General features: G+C 35.3%; 1 protein-coding gene across 5 annotated transcripts in view; it reads left to right on the top strand.

Annotated features, from left to right (window-relative positions):
- Positions 1 to 20,172, top strand: part of IL1RAP (interleukin 1 receptor accessory protein) — a 153,850-nt gene extending 133,678 nt beyond the window's left edge. For 3 of the 5 annotated variants that reach the window (XM_064366920.1, XM_064366921.1, XM_021671367.2), the window contains exons 9-11: positions 624 to 773; positions 2,003 to 2,146; positions 12,617 to 20,172. In XM_064366920.1, coding sequence (XP_064222990.1) covers positions 624 to 773; positions 2,003 to 2,146; positions 12,617 to 13,335 — 1,013 coding nt within the window. In that variant the 3' untranslated portion in view covers positions 13,336 to 20,172. Of the gene's footprint in view, positions 1 to 623; positions 774 to 2,002; positions 2,147 to 4,668; positions 7,869 to 12,616 lie in introns of those variants that run through there. The other 2 variants (XM_064366922.1, XM_021671369.2) reach the window with 2 other exon arrangements.
- Positions 20,173 to 20,412: the final 240 nt, after the last annotated feature.

The following is a 20,412-nucleotide window of genomic DNA, read 5'->3' on the forward strand; positions in this document are numbered from 1 at the left end:
TAACTTCTAGAACCAGGCATATTCAGCATTTGGTGGATGTCCTCTGCTTCTGCACAGTGAAAATAACATTTTTGAGGCTTATTTCCAAGTAGAAAGGAAAGATAATAAAATTCCTTTCATACTACACTAGATAAGTGAATGAAACTAAAACTAATGGGAAAATATTAGGATTTTTACTCAAATCAGCTGCATGAACAATCAAAACTTTGTTAATACTGTCCAATACCATGGATTTCTTCAGGTAGCAATGAGAACTCCATCCCAAGATATGGACAGAGGATGGAATGATAATTTTCAAAAATATTTTAAAGGAGATTTAGGTGTCAAATTGTGACTTAAACTAGGTGACCTTCTAAGCCCTACCTGATGTTACAATTCTGTTTTAATTTATATATTATCAAAGACTATTCAGATAAAAAACACCTCTGCCAGGTGCTGGAAACAAAAAGATAAATATGACACAGTCTAAGTATTTTAACACTAACTCTACAGTGTTATCTCTGATTGTTCATACATAGGCAGGTGCATAGCTAAGTTGCTTGGCTTATCCAGCTATTTGCCAGGATGATGGGTCACTGTGGTCACCACACAGAAATCAATTCTTTCTTCGTTGTTCATTCCAGTGCCAGCTCCAAGATACACAGTAGAACTGGCTTGTGGTTTTGGAGCCACAGTCCTGCTAGTGGTGATTCTCATTGTTGTCTACCATGTTTACTGGCTAGAGATGGTCCTATTTTACCGGGCTCATTTTGGAACAGATGAAACCATTTTAGGTAAGTAACAGAAATATGACATGAACCTCTTCTGTCATCTTTAGAAAATATGTCGGGGGGAAAAAAACATGTTGACTTGATAAAACCTAGATTAACTGGAAGATTTAAGCAGATTACCTTTAATTTCAGCCCTTGCTATTAAAAATCTTTCAGAAGATTATTATTCTCTTTTCTTGGATTAGTAAGTGAGTCATTCTAAATTAGCACTGTCCAAATAGAAATATAGTTCAAGCCACTTATCTAACTTAAAATTACCCAGTGACCACTTTAGTAAAAGTAAAAAGAAACAAGCAAAAATAATGAACTGACTAAATATATTTATGATACTATTTTTAGCATGCAATTAATATTAAAAAGTTAATGAGATATTTTAGAACGTTTTGGTTCTAAAAATGTTCAAAATTTAAAAGGTATTCTACTTTATCTTTATTGCACATTTCAATTCAAACCAGGCACATTTTAAGTGAGCAACAGACACGTGGCTCATGGCTGATGTTTTGGACAGTGCTGATCCACACTTCTTATACTCAGATGGTGATCTGTGAACCAGCAGCAACATCATGTGTAGCTTATTAGAAGAAGTGATTCGTGTGCACATTAACATATAAGCACAGGTCTCATGCAAATTTCCCTAGTGAAAAAAATAGAGTATTTAAACATACAAATTCATAGGTCCACCCCATAAAGATTTTAATTCACTTAGGCTTATGGAAGAAACACAGAATCAATGGTTTTTAATGATATGTGATTTTTATAATTAAGCAACTTTGTGAAAGATCGGTCCATTAAATCTAATTATATTTTTAATTTTAGTTCTTTTCAGGTATAAATAATTCAGGCAGTTTCACAAAGTTTTGCTCAGTTTGTAATTTTAATATATTAATGAGTGATATGCTAGGATGGGAAGCTGAAATTTTCTGCAGAGTATCAATTGCCAGCATCTATGACTTACCTTCTGGCTTTGTTAATTTACAGTTGAATGGGGCAAACTTCACTCTTTTTCCACTATAAAGCAGCCTGTAAGATGAGAGTTGAGGATACATCACAGAACATTCAAAATTACATCTTCAAATAGTCGTTTTGCCTGGAGACTTGTTGCAAGTAGAAAATTGTACTGGAATCTGTCACTTAATGTAAATGTCTATATGCAGAAGTTAGATTTCAGAGAAAAATGTAATGGTATTATGTAATTTTCCTAATTTATATTGTATCCATGTTCCTTTTGCTAGATGGGAAGGAGTATGATATTTATGTATCCTATGCAAGAAATGCTGAAGAAGAAGAATTTGTATTACTGACCCTCCGTGGAGTTTTGGAGAATGAATTTGGATACAAGCTGTGCATCTTTGACCGAGACAGTCTGCCTGGGGGAAGTAGGTATTTCAGATGAGTACAAATGATACTACCTTGAAAGGCAGAAAGAATCATTAGTTTTGCTTTATGGGTGAGAGTCATGGCACAGCATCTTTGGATATTTAATGTCAGATGCTTTTTGATATAACAGACTGCTCTAGAAATAAAACTACATTAGAAGATGTGTACTATTCAACTCAGTTTATGGTATTAAAATATTTTCCCTTGTAATCTTTCAGAGCTGCATATCAGAAAAGTGTGGAGGCACCGTGGATTAGAGTTCTATTAAAGGGCCGTGGCCTTAAACATCCTGTTTATTCACATTTAGATTTTTTGGTTTAGGCTAATCTACATTGGTTTGTCTAGAATTGTTTTACAAGACTGAGTAATTTTTTTAAAAAATGGGTTGGTTTTGTTTTTAGAAAGACAGGGGTTTACTTGGCTTTACTGAAACTGAGTGGCAGAAGATTGTGTGTAGAATTTGTCCTTATGTCATTCACTCATAATAATTACAATATTTTCCTATGGCATTTGCTCTTTTTCCCCCCTCACTTTTCAAGTGAAATAGTGCTACTCAGATTCCCCCTTTCTTTGGTTCTGTTTCTTCTTCCTGTCAGTTTATACATTTGAGGGTTACTTAGAAATGTTGTAAGAGCCAGTGTAAGTAGGAGGTTAAAAAAAAAAAAAAAAGAAATGCTTAAATTGCTGAATGTGTTAAAATAAAAGTACAACTCCTTTTTAGATCCACACAGGGACACACAAAGTAGTTTTTCTACTGTGTCTTTTAATAAACATATAAATTATATTCCCAAACCCACTGTTAAACTTTGTCCTGTTGAAATGAATGTAATGTATCTAATCATAAGCATGACAAACCAATTTTATTCCTCAAATACTGTTTACATTCATAATTTAACAAATTTTTAAAATATTGCATGGATAATTGAGATAAACTTGAAATTTTATTCTCATTTTGAATTAGTCAGATCAGATATTTTATCTCCCCAATCATCATCCAAAAGTCCATCGTAAGACATCTCTTTCAGTATCATTTTTCTAGGAACTTATGACTTAATTATACATTTAAAGGATAAATTCCACTCATTTTAATACTTAATTTCCCCAATCATTTATTCACCCATTTATTTGTTCATACAGCCATTCAACAAATACTTGTCTACCATGGAACTGGGTAAGACCCTCCAATAGGGGGTGGTAATTCTTTGAAGAATTCAAGTTCTACAGAATGACTCTCCCATCTTGTTTTTGTTAGTTATCTTTTGCATCCTTTTATATTCTTCCCGCTGCTCTTAGCCAGTCTTCTCTGGCTCTTGAGTCTCTCTCTATGCTTACACATGCTCAGCCTCCAGTGCCACTGCTTGAAGCAGACAATCATTCCTGGATTCTCCTCCAGGCTGTGCATGCTAGATTTTAATCGCAAATCTTTCTCTGCTATTTCTGAACCTGTGAACATTAAGGGGCAAAATGACTTCATAAGGCAGTATAGTCAGCCATGATGTAAGTTTCCACAACACTGGTAAGTTACCTAGAGTTGGCAGCCATCTGAACCACAGGTAAAGGACTATGCAATCCTCGATAAGCAACTGTGAGGAGATGGATTGGTTATAAGAATTTAGTGACAGGAATTAATCAGAGCCCTTGACAGCAGAATAAAATTACATTGGTTTTCCGTTTTTCCTGCTTTTTCATCTTTTTTCCTCCAAGAAAGCATTTGCCTGTTAGTGAAAGCAGACACATCTAGCAGCTGCCGAGACACGTGGCTATATAGTAACAATAGGAGATTGAGGAGAAAGATCAGGGATTAATTTAGGCTCCAGTGCAGACAGAAGTAGAAAGCTGACCTGAGAATGTGTTACCAGCCAAAATACCATTCAGTGGCTAGACTTTTTTTTAAGTTTCTACTGCAATGACATAGTGATATTAGAGTCAGAGGTATCCAACAATAGAGAGGGACTCTCAGAAGATGAAGGTCCCTACCTTTGTTGTCTTGTCCTAGCAAAAAATAAAATTCTATTATTTTAATTATATAATGTATATATTTTTGAGTGTCTGTTGGTACTAGAGAGTTTATGCATGGGTTTCTTTGGAAAAGAAAGGGCCCATGAGCTGATGTGACTGGACTATATGATGCTACACACTTTGAAGAAACTGATTTCAGTATAACACATCTATTCCTTCTGTCTCAAGTATCGTTTTTGAAGATCAAGGTGTCACAGCAATGCACTACCTTTTGGCTTCATGCCTGTTTGGAATTCTTTTTGGAAATATGTGTTTATAGTTTCTGTTTTCCCTGAAGACAGTGGTATTCAATGAACAGAGTTTCTAGGTATAAGGATTAAGTTGTTCATACTGTTGCTGGCAAAAAGTTTCATCTCAACTCTCAGGCTAAGTTCACCCTAAGTTCCTTTCATTTGCTTCTCAGGCTGAGTTTACCGTAAGTTCCCTTCATTTGCTCCTCAAGCCCCATGGTTTTGGGGAGTTTTTGGCCAACACTAATCCCCATGGTTGTTTTCTTTCCCAGTTGTCACAGATGAGACCTTGAGCTTCATTCAGAAAAGCAGACGCCTCCTGGTTGTTCTAAGCCCCAACTACGTGCTCCAGGGAACCCAAGCCCTCCTGGAGCTCAAGGCTGGCCTAGAAAATATGGCCTCTCGGGGCAACATCAACGTCATTTTAGTACAGTACAAAGCTGTGAAGGAAACGAAGGTGAAAGAGCTGAAGAGGGCTAAGACGGTGCTCACGGTCATTAAATGGAAAGGGGAAAAATCCAAGTATCCACAGGGCAGGTTCTGGAAGCAGCTGCAGGTGGCCATGCCAGTGAAGAGAAGTCCCAGGCGGTCTAGCAGTGATGAGCAGGGTCTCTCGTATTCATCTTTGAAAAATGTATGAAAGGAATAAGGAAAAGGGTAAAAAGAACAAGGGGTACTCCAGAAAGAAAGAGTTCCCCCATTCTTCATTCACAGTTTATGGTTTTATAGGCAAAAAATAATGGTCTAAACCTCCCTGTAGGGATAAATTTAGGGTGACTGTGTGTCTGACTATTCTGCTTCCTCAGGCGAAACTAAAGTTTAGAATGATATTATCAACAGTCTGTCACCAGTCTCTCTGATGCCACTATGTTCTTTGCAGGCAAAGACTTGTTCAATGCGAATTTCCCCTTCTACATTATCTGTCCCTGTTCTTATGTCTCCATTCTTTTTAAAATCTTAACATATGGAGCAGCCTTTCCTATGAATTTAAAGATGCCTTTAAAATAAGTCACTGTTGACAGGGTCATGAGTTTCCGAGTATAGTTTTCTTTTTATCTTATTTTTACTTGTCCGTTGAAAATATTATCACCGCCTTTATTTTAGCTGAGGATAATGAACTTTTTTGCTCATTCGGCTGTGCAATACATAACCACAGCAAGACTGGTACCTACTTAGAATGATACAAAGCAGTGTAACTGAAAATGTTTCTTTTAATTGATTTAAAGGGCTTTTCTTCTACTATACCACCCTTGCCCTCTTCTCAGGTAATTGATGTAATATATGTAAACTTGAAAAAATATTGCTTAATTTTTGTTTTTGCTCCAGTCAATTCCTGATTATCCGCAGGTCAACCCACATTTTTCATTCCTTCTCCTTATCTGCTTATATCGCATTGGTCATTTAGAGTTTGCAAGTGGCTCCATACTTGGTTCAGTCTGAAAGAAAACTCCTAATGGTGCTATAGAGAGGGAGGTAACAGCAAAAGTCTTTTAGGGCATTTTTCTGACTCACGAAAAGAACACAGAAAAGGATGTTTGGCAATTTGTCTTTTAAGTCTTAGCCTTGCTAATGTGAATACCAGGAAAGTAATTTTTCCTCACTTGTTTTTGTTGCTCCACTGTAAAGTGTGGAGGTCAGACTTAGTGACCTTGAGAGTTGCATTTGGCATGAATATTCTAAGAGAATTAACTGTATTTCCTGTAATCTATTCACTAGTACAGGAAATATACTTGCTCCAGATAAGTCAGTATGAAAAGTCACTGTCAATGCAAGTTGTTTTGTTTGTTTTCAGTAATATTTTGCTGTTTTTAAGACTTGGAAAACTAAGAACAGAGTTTACAGAATGGTAAATATCTATGTTACATGTAGATTATACATATATATACACACACATGTATATATGAGATATATATCTTATATCTTCACAAACACAAATTATATATACATATATATCCACACACATACATTACATATATGTGTGAATATAAATCCACGTGCACATGAATTATATGTATGCATATTTGTGTGTGTATATGTATATGTATATGACTTTAAATAGCCATTGGTACAATATTAAAAACCACTGGAATCTTGTCCAGTTTTTAAATTATGTTTTTACTGTAATACTTTTGTGTCCGTGTTTTCTGTACATATTATTTGTTAATTCACAGCTCGCAGAGTGGTAGTTGTCATAGTTCTTGTCTTGCCTAAGTTTATATAAATAACTATTGCTACAGTTTTTCTGGGTTGCAGTGGAATCTGCTATGCACAGAGCTTCCATGGTCACTGCTAAGCAGTAGCCAGCAATCAGGCATTAACTGATTTCCTACTGTATTCCCAGCAGACACATTTAGAAACGAAGCTATGTCAATCTCAGTGCTCCACTATTTGCACTGTTGAGTGATAAAGGAAACAAATATGCCTGTAAATGAGTCTTTGTATCCTGTGAAACACAATAATTCATAATTTAAGAAAGCCCTTATCCCAGTAGCATGAATGCTGATGAGCAAATCTAAAATTATATTCTATATTTAAGTGCCCTTCATCACTATTGAAGTCCATAATAAATCATTTCCCTATATAAGTGTTATTGATTATTTTAAATTGAAAAAAGCTTCGCTTGGATGAAAACAGTGGAAACGTAGATCATTCTTGGATCTACTTTTTTAAGCCATATTAATGTTTTTCCTTATTAGAAACCACAATGACTCCCTCTATTAACCTTTCACTTGCTAGACCAGAAAAGAGCTTATTCCAGATAAGCTTTGAATATCAATTCTTACATAAGCTTTAGGCAAACAGGGAATTGTCTAATCACCAAAGGACCATTCTCTTGCCAATGCTGCATTCCTTTTGCACTTTTGGATTCCATATTTTTCCCAAATGCTGTTGGGCACCCCTAGAAATGCCTTAATGTTTTTTCTATTTATATTCCTGCCTTTGGTACTTAATTTTTACAGATGCTATAATATAAAACATATCGAGTTTAAGTGATATGTATCATTGCAAGAGAATTTGTTTCAAGATTTTTTTTTATGTTCCAGAAGATGCCCAGTAGAGAACATTTGAGGGAAATGGGGAAACATACTTGTAATTTAGAGAACAAGAACAAAGCATGTATCAAATTTGTTTAAAAACTTAATGGTTTTAGACATATGCTGTAGGGACCTTCCATGCCCAGGTTAACAAAGAACTGTGATATATAGAGTGTCTAATTACAAAATCATATAAAATTTATTTAATTCTCTTCTGTATTGTAACTTAGATAATTCCCAAGGATTCTAATAAAAAATCACTCCATTGTATTGGGAAGCAAAAACATCATTCGTTAATTACTTATTTTCTTTCCATAGGTTTTAATATTTTGAGATTATCTTTTTTATTTCATTCACAAACTTTTGTATTGTTCATTTTTCATTTGATTTGTAAATTTATGTATGTTAAAAATAAACCATTTATTTTCAGCGTTGAATTTTATTTTGTGCATGTGTTTCATGTCTTTATTTTCACATTTGGTCATAAATGAAAACAGAACTGATCTGTTTTCATAAATGAAAGTCCCAGGCAGTCTAGCAGTGATGAGCAGGGTCTCTCGTATTCATCTTTGAAAAATGTATGAAAGAAATAAGGAAAAGGGTAAAAAGAACAAGGGGTACTCCAGAAAGAAAGAGTTCCCCCATTCTTCATTCACAGTTTATGGTTTTATAGGCAAAAAATAATGGTCTAAACCTCCCTATAGGGATAAATTTAGGGTGACTGTGTGTCACCCTAAATTTATGAATCTGATCAGCAAAGAACCATAGGAACTGCCACCTCCTAAGATGCTCAGTTATATCCTTTAATACTTTACATTTTTGGACACAACATCTTTGCATGCATTGTTTGATTGGAGAATTTTATTTTTTTTTAAATAGTCTATTGCAAAACTAAGGACAATTTTATAACTTTTAAAATGTTGCTGTTACCCATAGGGCAAAGCTGTCCTTACACACGACTAAGTGACACTTAAAATAACAGAATGAATCCCAGATATGTTCCTCTTTAAATCCAGCATCTGGTTGTTTAAACACACATCTTGTGTAATCCACATACAGTGGATTCAAAATTATGAAATCTGATTTCATAGATGAAATCAGAAAGAACTGATTATTGTACTTATAAAGAAATGTAGTAAGTTATGTTACTAAGTTTCTTTCTGAGATAAATCTGAAAAAAATGGAAACTTCATGTCAAGAACATTTTCTTTACATGTAAGTAAAAGTTACTTCAGTAAAATGGATTGCTTTAGAATACTAGGACGTATTTTGTGGATGTATATGTGTTTATGTTTGTATGTGTTTATGTGTGTGTGTGTGTGCAGAGAGACAGAAAGATCATCAGAAAGATGGAGAGATATAGAGAGACAGAGAAAAGGGAGAAAGAGATTATTTTAAAACAAAGAAAAACAAGTTTATTCCTTTACATTCAACTTGGAACTTAGGTAGCTTACAGGAATCTTTTACATCTGATAGGCTTTAATGCAACCCCACAGTAGTTGCTTTGGAAATAGATAAAATAAAAATAATGCCATGAGTTTAGTTAATTGATGATCATTTGAATCAAAGATGCATTTCTGTCACAACTTTTGAATAAATCAATGATGACTATTTGGAAACATATTTTGAATTAATAATTCCATAGTGGCAGAGATGCCTTTTTGCTTTAAAAAAAATCCTATTTGTTCATTTGTTCAAAGAATATTTATTGAGACCTATAACATCCTCAGAATTGGTTAGCTTAGTAAAAATTTTTCTACTGAAGATTTAATTTTCCTCTTGCAAACCAGTCCCAAAGGTATAGGCTTAGGATCAATGGATGGAAGTTACAAGGAAACAGATTTCTACTCAGTTAGAAAATAGCTGTAAAGCAGAGTTCAACACGAATGGAATTCACTGTCTTTGGAAACTAGGTCTGCCATTACCAGAAGTATACAAGCAGTTATTTGATAGGTTTTCATTGAGATTTTGTATATGAGTTTTTTGCATTGGATAAGTGGTTTTCAGTCTGAAGTTGTTTCCAACTCTGAGCATGTTAAGTGACCTAGAACGTACCGGTGACTCTTTGGCAGATTCAATTTCAGCATTTTGCACATTATCTACCCAGCTGTGATTAATCTTCCTAAAACTCTCAAGGTATTTTTTCCATCATATACTGATGTCAGTAGCTCTTTAACGCGAGTAAATGCACAGTATTGTATGAGAGACACATTTAGCAACTGATCTATCTTATTTCTCTGTTTCTACCCAAAGAACATAAAGTAACCTTAGCAATGGGTTAAGAGATTGAGTGTTTTAATAGTAATTTTAATCTACAGCTATTTAAAACTGAATAGACGAACTTTTACACCTTATTACTCTTATAAATCCACATATTAAGATGATATTTTAGTTAGCATTAATAATTACTACAGATTCAACAAACATTACTCCATATTTAATTTTACTATTGTGTTCACTAGGCAATGAGCAATAATAATTTAATCAAATTGATTTATGCAAATGTCTACTGTATGTTAGAAATTTACATACAGGCATCTAATTTGTTTATCAGCCCTACAAGTTTGCTCTAATCATATGCATTTTATAGATGGATGAACTAAGACTCAGAATGTATTAAGATAAAAACAGAGATAAATGGAGAAAGCAATATGTGAGACCACATCCATCTTCCAGTTAAGTATTCCCTTTCTTCTATACTTCAAGTTTTAAGAGAGAAAATGAAAGAGACAGAGGTTTGCTTTTCTTTTATCTACTAATAACTCAGCCAGAGGAAAATAAAATTGCAGTCCTAGTTTTCTTCTAAGTGAACTCCATGAAAATTATGACTTTTACAGACAAGAGTATTTTTGTGTATTGAAGAGTTCTTAATCATACAACATAACTTCAAACCCAATTTAGTACCACACAAGAAAACTAATCTCATTATTATATGGCCATACCTCATTTTTTTTAACTAACTGGAATAAATGAGTTAAATTACTACTTCTCCAAGTAAACCTTAGCATTAAAACATAACAACCCCTATCCTCAAATATGAAGTTTTAACAACATGGAAGATATTAAGAAGAATTTGCCATAAAGCATGCAGCTTCCTTTACAGTATCAAGTGAAGATCCCTCCGTATAGCCCAAGACTTTTCTGAGAAGCATCTTCTACATTTGTTCCTCAATGTCTAAAATTCCACCACTCATATCTGCATTTAGCATTGTCCTCTTTCAAATCTAAACTTTCTTACTTTCTGGACAGAGTATCAATAGGAAAAATAAAAGAACAACAGACTCAAAAGACATTTTTTAAGATCTGGAACAGTGTTGTATTTTAAAAGATGATATTCCTATTGGCAAAAATGTACGTTTTCCTAAGGTGACTATTTTGAAGTGAAACATACACACACACACACACACACACACACACATACACACACACACACAGTTTGCATCAATTTTCTTGACAAGCTAGCCATGTTGCCTTAAGGTTATTTCACATTTCTCATGAGCTGAGAGAAGCAGTAGACTTCCCACTTCCATATTCTCTGATTTATGGGAGGCAGCCTCATAAGATTCTGAGTAGGACTGGAGGAGGCTGAGGACTTACTGAAACACGTGTACACGTGCACAGACTCCTACGCACACAAGGATTTTAATAATAAGTGAGAATTTAAATTTATCTCTTAAGAATGAAATAAAAACATTTTTGCATTCTTGGTTAAACCAATCAAAAGTTCTCAAAACTTGAGCACATGTCTCTCCAATTTCTCTTCAAATTCAATAGGTCTTTCTTAAAACAGACACACACACACACACACAACACACATACAGTGGGCAATTAACTACCCTGAAAATATTAGCCACCCTCAAAAGCAAGTCATCTCAGCTCTGTTTACAAATTATTTCTTGTTTTGAAATCTTGTTAAATCCACTGATTGAAAAAATACAAATAAAACCACACAATAATCTGTAAGAGCACAGCTCCCTCATTCCCTGTCAAATTCATAATGACCAATGCAAACTTTCAGTCTGTCTCCACAGGCTGAAAAGTCTCTCGATTACTGTTTCATCCCTGGACCAAAAGCAGAGGTGTTCACCCTCACAGTGTGTCTCTGGCACATGTTTCAAAGTTATAAATGGCTATGATTTACAATTTTGAATTTTTTTCCTTTGTAACATGGTATGTTCCAAGCTCCTGAATCTCACAGCGGGTTAAGCATCATGTTTATTTGAAGAACTTACCCTTGGAAATCTGTCCAAATCCACCTTGGTAACATTGGAAGTGAATGGTTTGCCAGAAGTCTTCACTACTTGACTAATTCTTACCCACTGCCATTGTTTTTGTCCCTTTAATGCCAATTCTTGACACAAACACACATACATGCACACACATACACACAGAGAGAGAGAAAGAATTTAATTGACAAGATAAATACTACAAACTACTATGAATGGTCTGATGTTGTGTCCAAAAATGTAAAGTATTAAAGGATATAACTGAGCATCTTAGGAGGTGGCAGTTCCTACGGTTCTTTGCTGATCAGACTATGTCAGCAGCATTATGTTCACTCCTGTTCATAATGCTACTCTTGGGAGACACATCTATACACTGAACATTATCCAGAGGAAAATGGTAAAGGCGTGAAGAAGACATGAGACCATGTCATTTATAGAATAAGAAAAATATCCTGAATATATTTAATACAGACATAAGAAGAAAATACAGTGACATAAAAATAGTTGTCAAGTATTTTAAACGTTTAAAGATGCAAGATCTGATCACCAGATAAAAGTTGCACAAGGAAGAAGAGTTCAAAACAAGAAATAATTTGTAAACAGAGCTGAGATGACTTGCCTTTGAGGGTGGCTAATATTTTCAGGGGAGTTACTTAATTGCCCACTGTGTGTGTGTGTGTGCGTGTGTGTGTGTGTGTGTGTGTGTGTGTGTTTGTTTTAAGAAAGACCTATTCAAGAAGGAGACTACCACAATGTGAGCTCAACTAACATCCTTAAAGGTTGTAAATCCAACTATTGGTAAGAGTGGTGTAGATTTTTTGACTGGGTAAATTATTCAGCACTGAGATCCTGTAATCTCAAGTGTTTGTTTATTGCCTGTCCTCTGGAGGATAGAAAATAATGAACTGGAATGTATATGTTTTCATTATACATTATCCTATCTTTCCATTTTCCTATAGATACAGTGGAAGCAGTTTTTGATTTCATTCAGAGAAGCAGAAGGATGATTGTTGTCCTGAGCCCTGACTATGTGACAGAAAAAAGCATCAGCATGCTGGAGTTTAAACTGGGTGTCATGTGCCAGAATTCCATTGCCACCAAGCTCATTGTGGTTGAATACCGTCCCCTTGAGCATCCGCACCCAGGCATTCTTCAGCTTAAGGAGTCTGTGTCTTTTGTGAGCTGGAAGGGAGAAAAGTCCAAACATTCTGGCTCTAAATTCTGGAAAGCTTTGCGGTTGGCTCTTCCCCTGAGAAGTCTGAGTGCCAGTTCTGGCTGGAATGAGAGCTGCTCTTCCCAGTCTGACATCAGTCTGGACCACGTTCAAAGGAGGAGAAGTCGTTTGAAAGAGCCCCCAGAACTTCAGAGCTCAGAAAGGGCTGCAGGTACCCCTCCAGCCCCAAGCACAATGTCCAAGGACCGAGGGAAGTCCTCTGCCACCTGCCGCTGTTGTGTCACCTACTGCGAAGGAGAGAATCACCTTAGGAACAAGAGCCGGGCAGAGATTCATAACCAGCCCCAGTGGGAGACACACCTCTGTAAGCCTGTTCCCCAAGAGTCAGAAACTCAGTGGATACAAAATGGCACCAGATTGGAACCCCCTGCTCCCCAGATCTCAGCCCTTGCTCTTCACCATTTCACAGACTTATCCAATAACAATGACTTTTACATCCTATAATTACTGTGTGTGGTGGGTGGTGGCTACTCTCTCTACCAACCCTCTGTATGTCATGAACCTGTGGGAAAACCTGACATTTTTATCATCTAATGGACTGTCAGATTTCTGTCCCCTTTATTGATTTTTAAAAACCATTTATTTCTAGGAGACAAAAGACCTGAAGGACCTGAATCCAGAATTATTGCCTCTAATGGCCTCAGAAGAGCACACTCTTCTTGGGCCCTAGAAGGTCAGTATGTGAAAGTTGCCTAAAGTCTGATCCTCTCTCTTGTCCAATGTTTTAAAACTGAGCTAAGAATTTAAATGTGTTTCTTTTCAGTGTGTGGATCAACCTCATGTTATAAGTCAGTCAGGTGTACTTGGGCTATGATACTTACAGGGTGTATGCATTCCCAGGAAGCAGAATAGACAGGAGCTGGTTCTGGTGGAAGCTGTAGGACTAAGATCAACAGAAAACCTACAGCACATTTTTTTCTCAAAGAACCAAACATACCCACCCAGGGATCCATGGTGTTCTCTGTCTCACTGTAAACTAGTGTTCTCTAAACTGCCTAACATTGTTGGCATCAATAAAATTATATTTTTACGTCATTTTATTTGTACTAACAAATTTTTACATCTCTCTCACCCTTCTACTTTCTATGCTTGTTGTATTCTTATCTGGAGAGTATTCCATTTCAGGAAATTGAGATTTGGTTTAGGTACCAGAAAGACTAAGGTGACTTTTTTGTTTCTTTATGACATGTAATGGGAGAGATGTGGAAAATAACCCAAAGAGAGCGAGAACATGATTTAAATAAAATAGAAGTTTACAAGAATCTCATATTTTTAGAGCTGACAGATGAAAAATTCACTATTGTAAGTGATGTGGGGAAGAGATCGGTGCCTTCTTCCCATTCAGGCTTCTGAGAAGGGATAGTAAATTCAAGTGCCTACAAGGATCAGAAGGTAAGAAAAAAGAAAATGTGGCCAGATATCAGCATATTATACAAGCTTTCCATCTAGAACTGATGTGAATAGGGACATAGACACAGAGTTATTTCTTCTCTGTAAACATTTTCACCAACTCATAAAAGGCACCTGACATTTGATCTTCAAGTCACATAGATCATTGGGCCTCTAAATAACTGAAGAACACATATTTCTTAAAAAGGGGCAGCTTCAGGCCAGACGTGGTGGCTCATGCCTGTAATCCCAGCACTTTGGGAGGTCAAGGTGGGCAGATAACCTGAGGTCAGGAATTCAAGAGCAGCCGGGCCAACATGGCAAAACCCTGTGTCTACAAAAATACAAAAATTAGCCAGGCATCATGGTGGGTGCCTGTAACCCAGCTACTCAGGAAGATGAGGCATGAGAACCACTTGAACCTGGGAGGTGGAGGTTGCAGTGAGCCAAGATCTTGCCAGTGCACTCCAGCCTGGGCAGAAGAGCAAGACTGCATCAAAAAAAAAAAAAAAAAAAAAGCAACTTCTACTCAGTTCCATTTGATTGTTGCCACTAATTGAGCCCCAATATTGCCATATTGCCCATTTCTTTTCAAGAGAATCTTAAAAAATCCAGATTTTTATGTATCATGTCAAGTATGAGATGGCTTAAACTTAAGAAGGAAGAAACAAAGAGCCAAACAAAAGATATATGTGGGTCATAGTCAGCCAGAGGGCAACTAGTTTGTAATTTCATAACTCAAGTATATAGCCAAAGAACATATATCCAAATGGGATTTAAGTGTCCCTGGAAATACTGGAACTGGGAGACACAGATTGGCTCTAAGGGCATAGTGAAGAATGTTTATTCTCTCCTCCAATTGAAGACATCTGGGCTGTTACAGTTGAGCTGATTTGACCTAATCCTCCATTAGAAAACAAAAAATCTGGAAAATAGAGTGCCTTCCATTTACTCTTTAGAGGTTTCTTTCCTGTTAAGTTTGCTATCAGAAAATAAGAACCATGAAGTCTGCTACTCCTGAACAGGAGCAGAACCAAAAGAGCAAGACACCACACCTTACATGAGAAGTCACCTTTAATACATTAGCTGTGGCTGTTAGTGAGTTGTGGCCCAATGAATGTCAGGGACTCCCAGTCAGTAACAGTGAATGGGCAGCGGAGAAAGAAAGAAAGCAGTTTCATCCCACTAACCCTCTTGAAAAGGTACTCAGAAGATCCTTTCTCTGTTGAAACAAAAAACTAGAAGATTCCTACTCCAAACATGGGGGAGCAAGGCTCCTCTAGAGAAAATGTGGCTCACAATGAAAGTTGTAATTAGAAAATGACTGGCCACTCTAACTAAATATCCAGCAGAAAATAACTTAGCACAACCCAAAGGCCTTGTCCTCAATTATATCCCTTCTTGTGAAGAGTAATCCATCCTTGATGTATATTCAGGGACCTTAACTTGGGAGACAGACAGCAGTTTCTCTCCAAATGTGTTAATAATGGGTAATGTAGGTGGCTCCAAAGCTCAAGGAGGGAGAAGATTCTCCTACCAACTATCAGTATTAACACAGCATCTCAAATGTAAAATATCTTTGGAAAAAAATATGAGAAATTACATTTTTCACTTACAAATTATTTTCTTAGTGAAGAAAAATAATGGCAGAGGCATGGAAAATTAAACATAAGCTCATATTATGTAAGTAGCTAGATAATTTTGGTGCTCTCAGAACTACATTTTGGTAAGTATCAATTGCCTTTGACAACACAAGTGTAGTGGAAGCAGTGAAAAGTCTTAGTTCAGAATTAGCTATGTAGGGGTCAAAAAAATAATGGACTATACTTCTACTGTATGGAGAAAAACTCAGACGTTATGTTATTACTTCTTGACCTGACATGCCACAGTTAAATGTGATATTCAGTACCATACATTTCAATGAGACAAATTATAATAAGAAAGAAAATTTTTCCATGGGCCATGCTTATCCATAAGAGAAATTACAAGATTGTAGGGTAAATGGATATATCATTGACTAAGAAATACTGTCTACTTAGTTGCGTGAGTTTTAAGTCAAGTAGAGATGGATGTGAGTCTTACTTCTCTCCTATCTGTTTGAACATGATCTCTCTGAGCCTCAATCTCCTGCTAGTTACAATAAAGATACTATTATTAACCTCGTTGGGTGTTGTGGGCATTAAATGATATATTGTACATTTATTTCATATGCCTCACCTTTTTTAAAGTCTCATAAAATGTCCAAAAGCAGTATAGAATAGGAACATATTACCCAGGTTACGTGACTTTCCTAGTGACACTCAGTCAATTAGCAATAGAGTTGAGTCTGTAACCCAGATTCTGACACTTGATCCAGTACCAATTCTAGAACCATCCATGTAAGATTGAAGGGGAAGTAATTCTATTACAAAGCTACCTTGATGGAATTATTTAATCTGGGTCATAAAAACATTCAAATAAAAAAAGCAGTTAATATAAACCCACACACAGCTAATTAGATTTTATATTAAGGGTCTGATATATCATCTGGCCTTGTCATATTATAATTTTTATAGCTTCATTTTTAAATGTTACAAACTTTCTTAAAACATTTAAAAGGTAGAATTTTTTGGTGTCCTCTAGATTCTATGATAATGCTATAATTTTTCCTTTAAAATAAATTATTTGTATTTTTCCTGGTGGAAAATAAAAATATATTCACCATTTACCTTGAAAAACAAATTTTATCTTTCAGCATCTACAATGAAAACTGAATTTCAGAGTTACCTTCTCCTATAACTATTAAGAAATCTAGCAACAATATATGCACTCCCAGATTGAAAATTTGAAGTGGTTGGGAAAACTAATGTTTCGGTTCAGAAAAAGTCATGAATAATAAATTGAACAATCATAAAGATATGCACAGAAGGATACGAAATTTATATGGCATTGGTTTAAAACTTTTATGCATCTAGGAGTAACTTGAGGGACATCTTACAATGAAGGTCCCAGGGCGGGCCCTTCCCCAGAGAGACCAATTCATTAGGTGCTGGGCATTGTCTAGAAATCTGTATTTTCATATCATGCCCTTGATAATTAAATAAGGCATTTCATGAGTCAAGCTTGGAAAACTACTACCTATGAAAGAACTCTTTCAAACCCTTCCCGTATTTTCTGTATTATTGTCCAGATTGTAAGGGAACAGAGCCTCAATTACTTCAGGAATGCCCAAGCCTTCCTGAAGTGCATTCCTCAATGTATCCACATTGGAACCATTTGGAGATCATATTAAAATGCATATTTCTTGACTCCATCCAAGATTAACTAAATGAGGATCTCTGATGTAGGTGGATCCGCACGTGGAATAACTTTCCCAGGTGATTCTAATGCACAAAAAGCAAGAACCATTAATTTTTACCTCTCTTTAACTCCTCTTTTACCCTTGTAGGCTCTGATTTTCTCCAGCCAAGGACTACAAATCATCCTCTTAACAAGGTGTTTGCAGGCAATAGATGAAAAAGTAGGGCATGTTTAGCCCTTGAAGTTGCCTCAGCTCAAGGAAATACTTAATAATGATTAGTGGAATGTATTTATAATATATGAAGTATCAATCAGTGATATTTTGAACCTGGTGAGATTGCTGTAGTCATCATGTATCTTAATCAGAATAAGATATGCTATGCCGTGCTAACAAAGAACCCCAATATTTCAGTAGTTTCATCTAACAAGATTTATTTCTTGTTTATGCTATATGTCCATCATAGGAGCTTACTTTTTTTATGTTTTGCCATCTGAAATGTGTGGCTTCCTGTTGTTCTATGCTTCAACTGAAATATGACACTCATTACTTTCACTTACATTCATTAGCCAGACTGAGGTCCTGATATAATTATAAAAATGACTAGAAAATGTAGTCTTCCTATTTCTCAAAAGAGAAAAAATGAAATGAACTTGGTGAACACATAGCATTGTCTTTGTCTACAACTGTGATGAGAATAACATATGGAGGAAGCCAGAAGAGGTAAGAGATATGTCACATACTTTGATAATGGAAAAAAAAAAAAGACTTTGCTACGAGCGCTCCACCTCAGTTTGCCAAGGTATCAAGATAAAACAGCATGCAGAAGAGCAGACTTTTTGTAAGTGTTCCCCAAAGAAAAATTGTTGAAGGAATGCATAATAATCATAATCACAGCTTCTGGCTAAGAAAAAGCATGCTTAAAAATTTGAAAGTGATTGTATTTGGTTACTTTCCATTCAGGAGCTTTTGTTAGTTCCCTAAGAATGTGATGGTCAAACTATCTGCACATGAGCCATTCCATTTTGGATATCCAAGGAGCCGCAGAAGAATTGAAGACATTTAGCACACAGCAGAGCATGTAACACAGTCATTAGAAAGCATACCTTGATCCATTTATCTGAAGAGCTAAATAGGGTATTCAAAATGAACACGCTAAAGCTCAGATGAAGGAAGAGACAAGAACTAGTGTGAGTATGATGAAGTCTGTGATATCTGTGCATCTGCTCTCTATACATTTGGATTCTCTGTTTGTATTAAACATCTGAATTTTTATATGACTTCTCTAATGTATATGGAATATTAGATCATGGAAAAAAGCTCTCTTTGGGTTGGCAAATATTAATGGTTAATGAGTCTTGGTCTATGTTATTAAGTTTGTAATGTTGAACAAAAAAAAAACCTATCATTTCTTAGTATAGCAAGGAGATTACTGATGCACTCAAAATCCCTTAGAAAATAATTCACAAAGTTTTTCTCTTGAAGAGTTTAATGATTTCAAAATATTTAAATGAAAAAAAATGACTCTTTGAAACGAACTCATGGGAAGAAGGAAGAAAAATTCAAAATAAACTTTGAAATCAGATCATGAGCTGTTTTTAACTTATCTCACCCAGGTAATGGGAATTTTAATACTTCATTGCTTTATTTTAAAAAAATCGAATATAAATTTATTTAAGACTCAAAGACATATATAACTTATTAATTTTCTATTGTCAAAAACTCTGTCACATGTTTGCAATTAACTTATCATTTAGCATTGTGTTTTGAAATACCTTGAGCAAGTGGTTCTTAACTAGAATTAAATATTATCTTTTAAAAAATTATACATACCTGGGGTCCATCTCAGTCTACTGAATCTCCCATATTGATCTAGATATGTGCTTTTATATAGGATAACTATCTTAAGTTTGCATATGTTTCAATGAGAAATACATGATGTTATATTATAAATATATATTTAAAAGGTAAAAGAACTCCTAATATTGTAAATAATCCTTTTCTTAATGTACAAAACTTAAAACTAATTGCAAAATACTGGAACTGAATCATTTATTTTCCTATCTTATTAAATTACATAAAATATGACAAAATAAAGATAATAAAATGAAAGAAAGAATCAGTGTAGTGACTGATCTGGGTAGTCCAAAGAGTCCATAACTCTAGTATTTATTACATCCATACGATCAGCCATCTTAAACAGGACAAAGTGTTCATGATAGAATGGTTTTGTTTTGGGCAAAGACAAATGACTTCAAAGTAGAACCAAAAGAGAAAAGAGAAAAATATTCTTCACTGGTTTCCAAATATCAATAATGTAAAAGAGAAGTGAAATGTGTAAAAACTTTGCCAATATCAGACCATTATAGCTATAATGTGCAGTGAGTGTCAGGAATGGTTGGTCATTTCTATTATGCTCTTGATAGGTTAAACTGGAGTCAGAAGACATAAATTGGAATACTAGTTGTACTGACTTTGTGACTTTCAATAGCATACTTTTGCTATCAGGTTCTCAGTTTCCTCATATACAAAACGGGAATAATATAATAACTACCTCATTGGATTGTTGTAAAAGTAAAATTATATAATAAATGTTCGTCTCAAAAATGCGTAAAGCACATGCTTGGTAGTGGTATTATTATTGTTGTTAGTTGTTTATTATAAGAGACGTGGAGGAAATGAAGAGGTCTGTGAGAAATTCCTTAACCTGCAAAATCCTGGAGTACTTTTCAGAGTACATGGTCCAATCTTTCGTACCTGAAAACTTTAGGTAGGTATGAAAGATTTAGTACAGTTTCATATTAATCTAAGGGTTGGAGACTACAAAAAATATCATAGTCTCTGAAAAAGTAAGA

Source organism: Aotus nancymaae, unplaced genomic scaffold, assembly GCF_030222135.1.
Source record: "Aotus nancymaae isolate 86718 unplaced genomic scaffold, 86718_ANA_hifiasm-v0.15.2.pri h1tg000067l, whole genome shotgun sequence".
NCBI classification, from domain to species: domain Eukaryota; kingdom Metazoa; phylum Chordata; class Mammalia; order Primates; family Aotidae; genus Aotus; species Aotus nancymaae.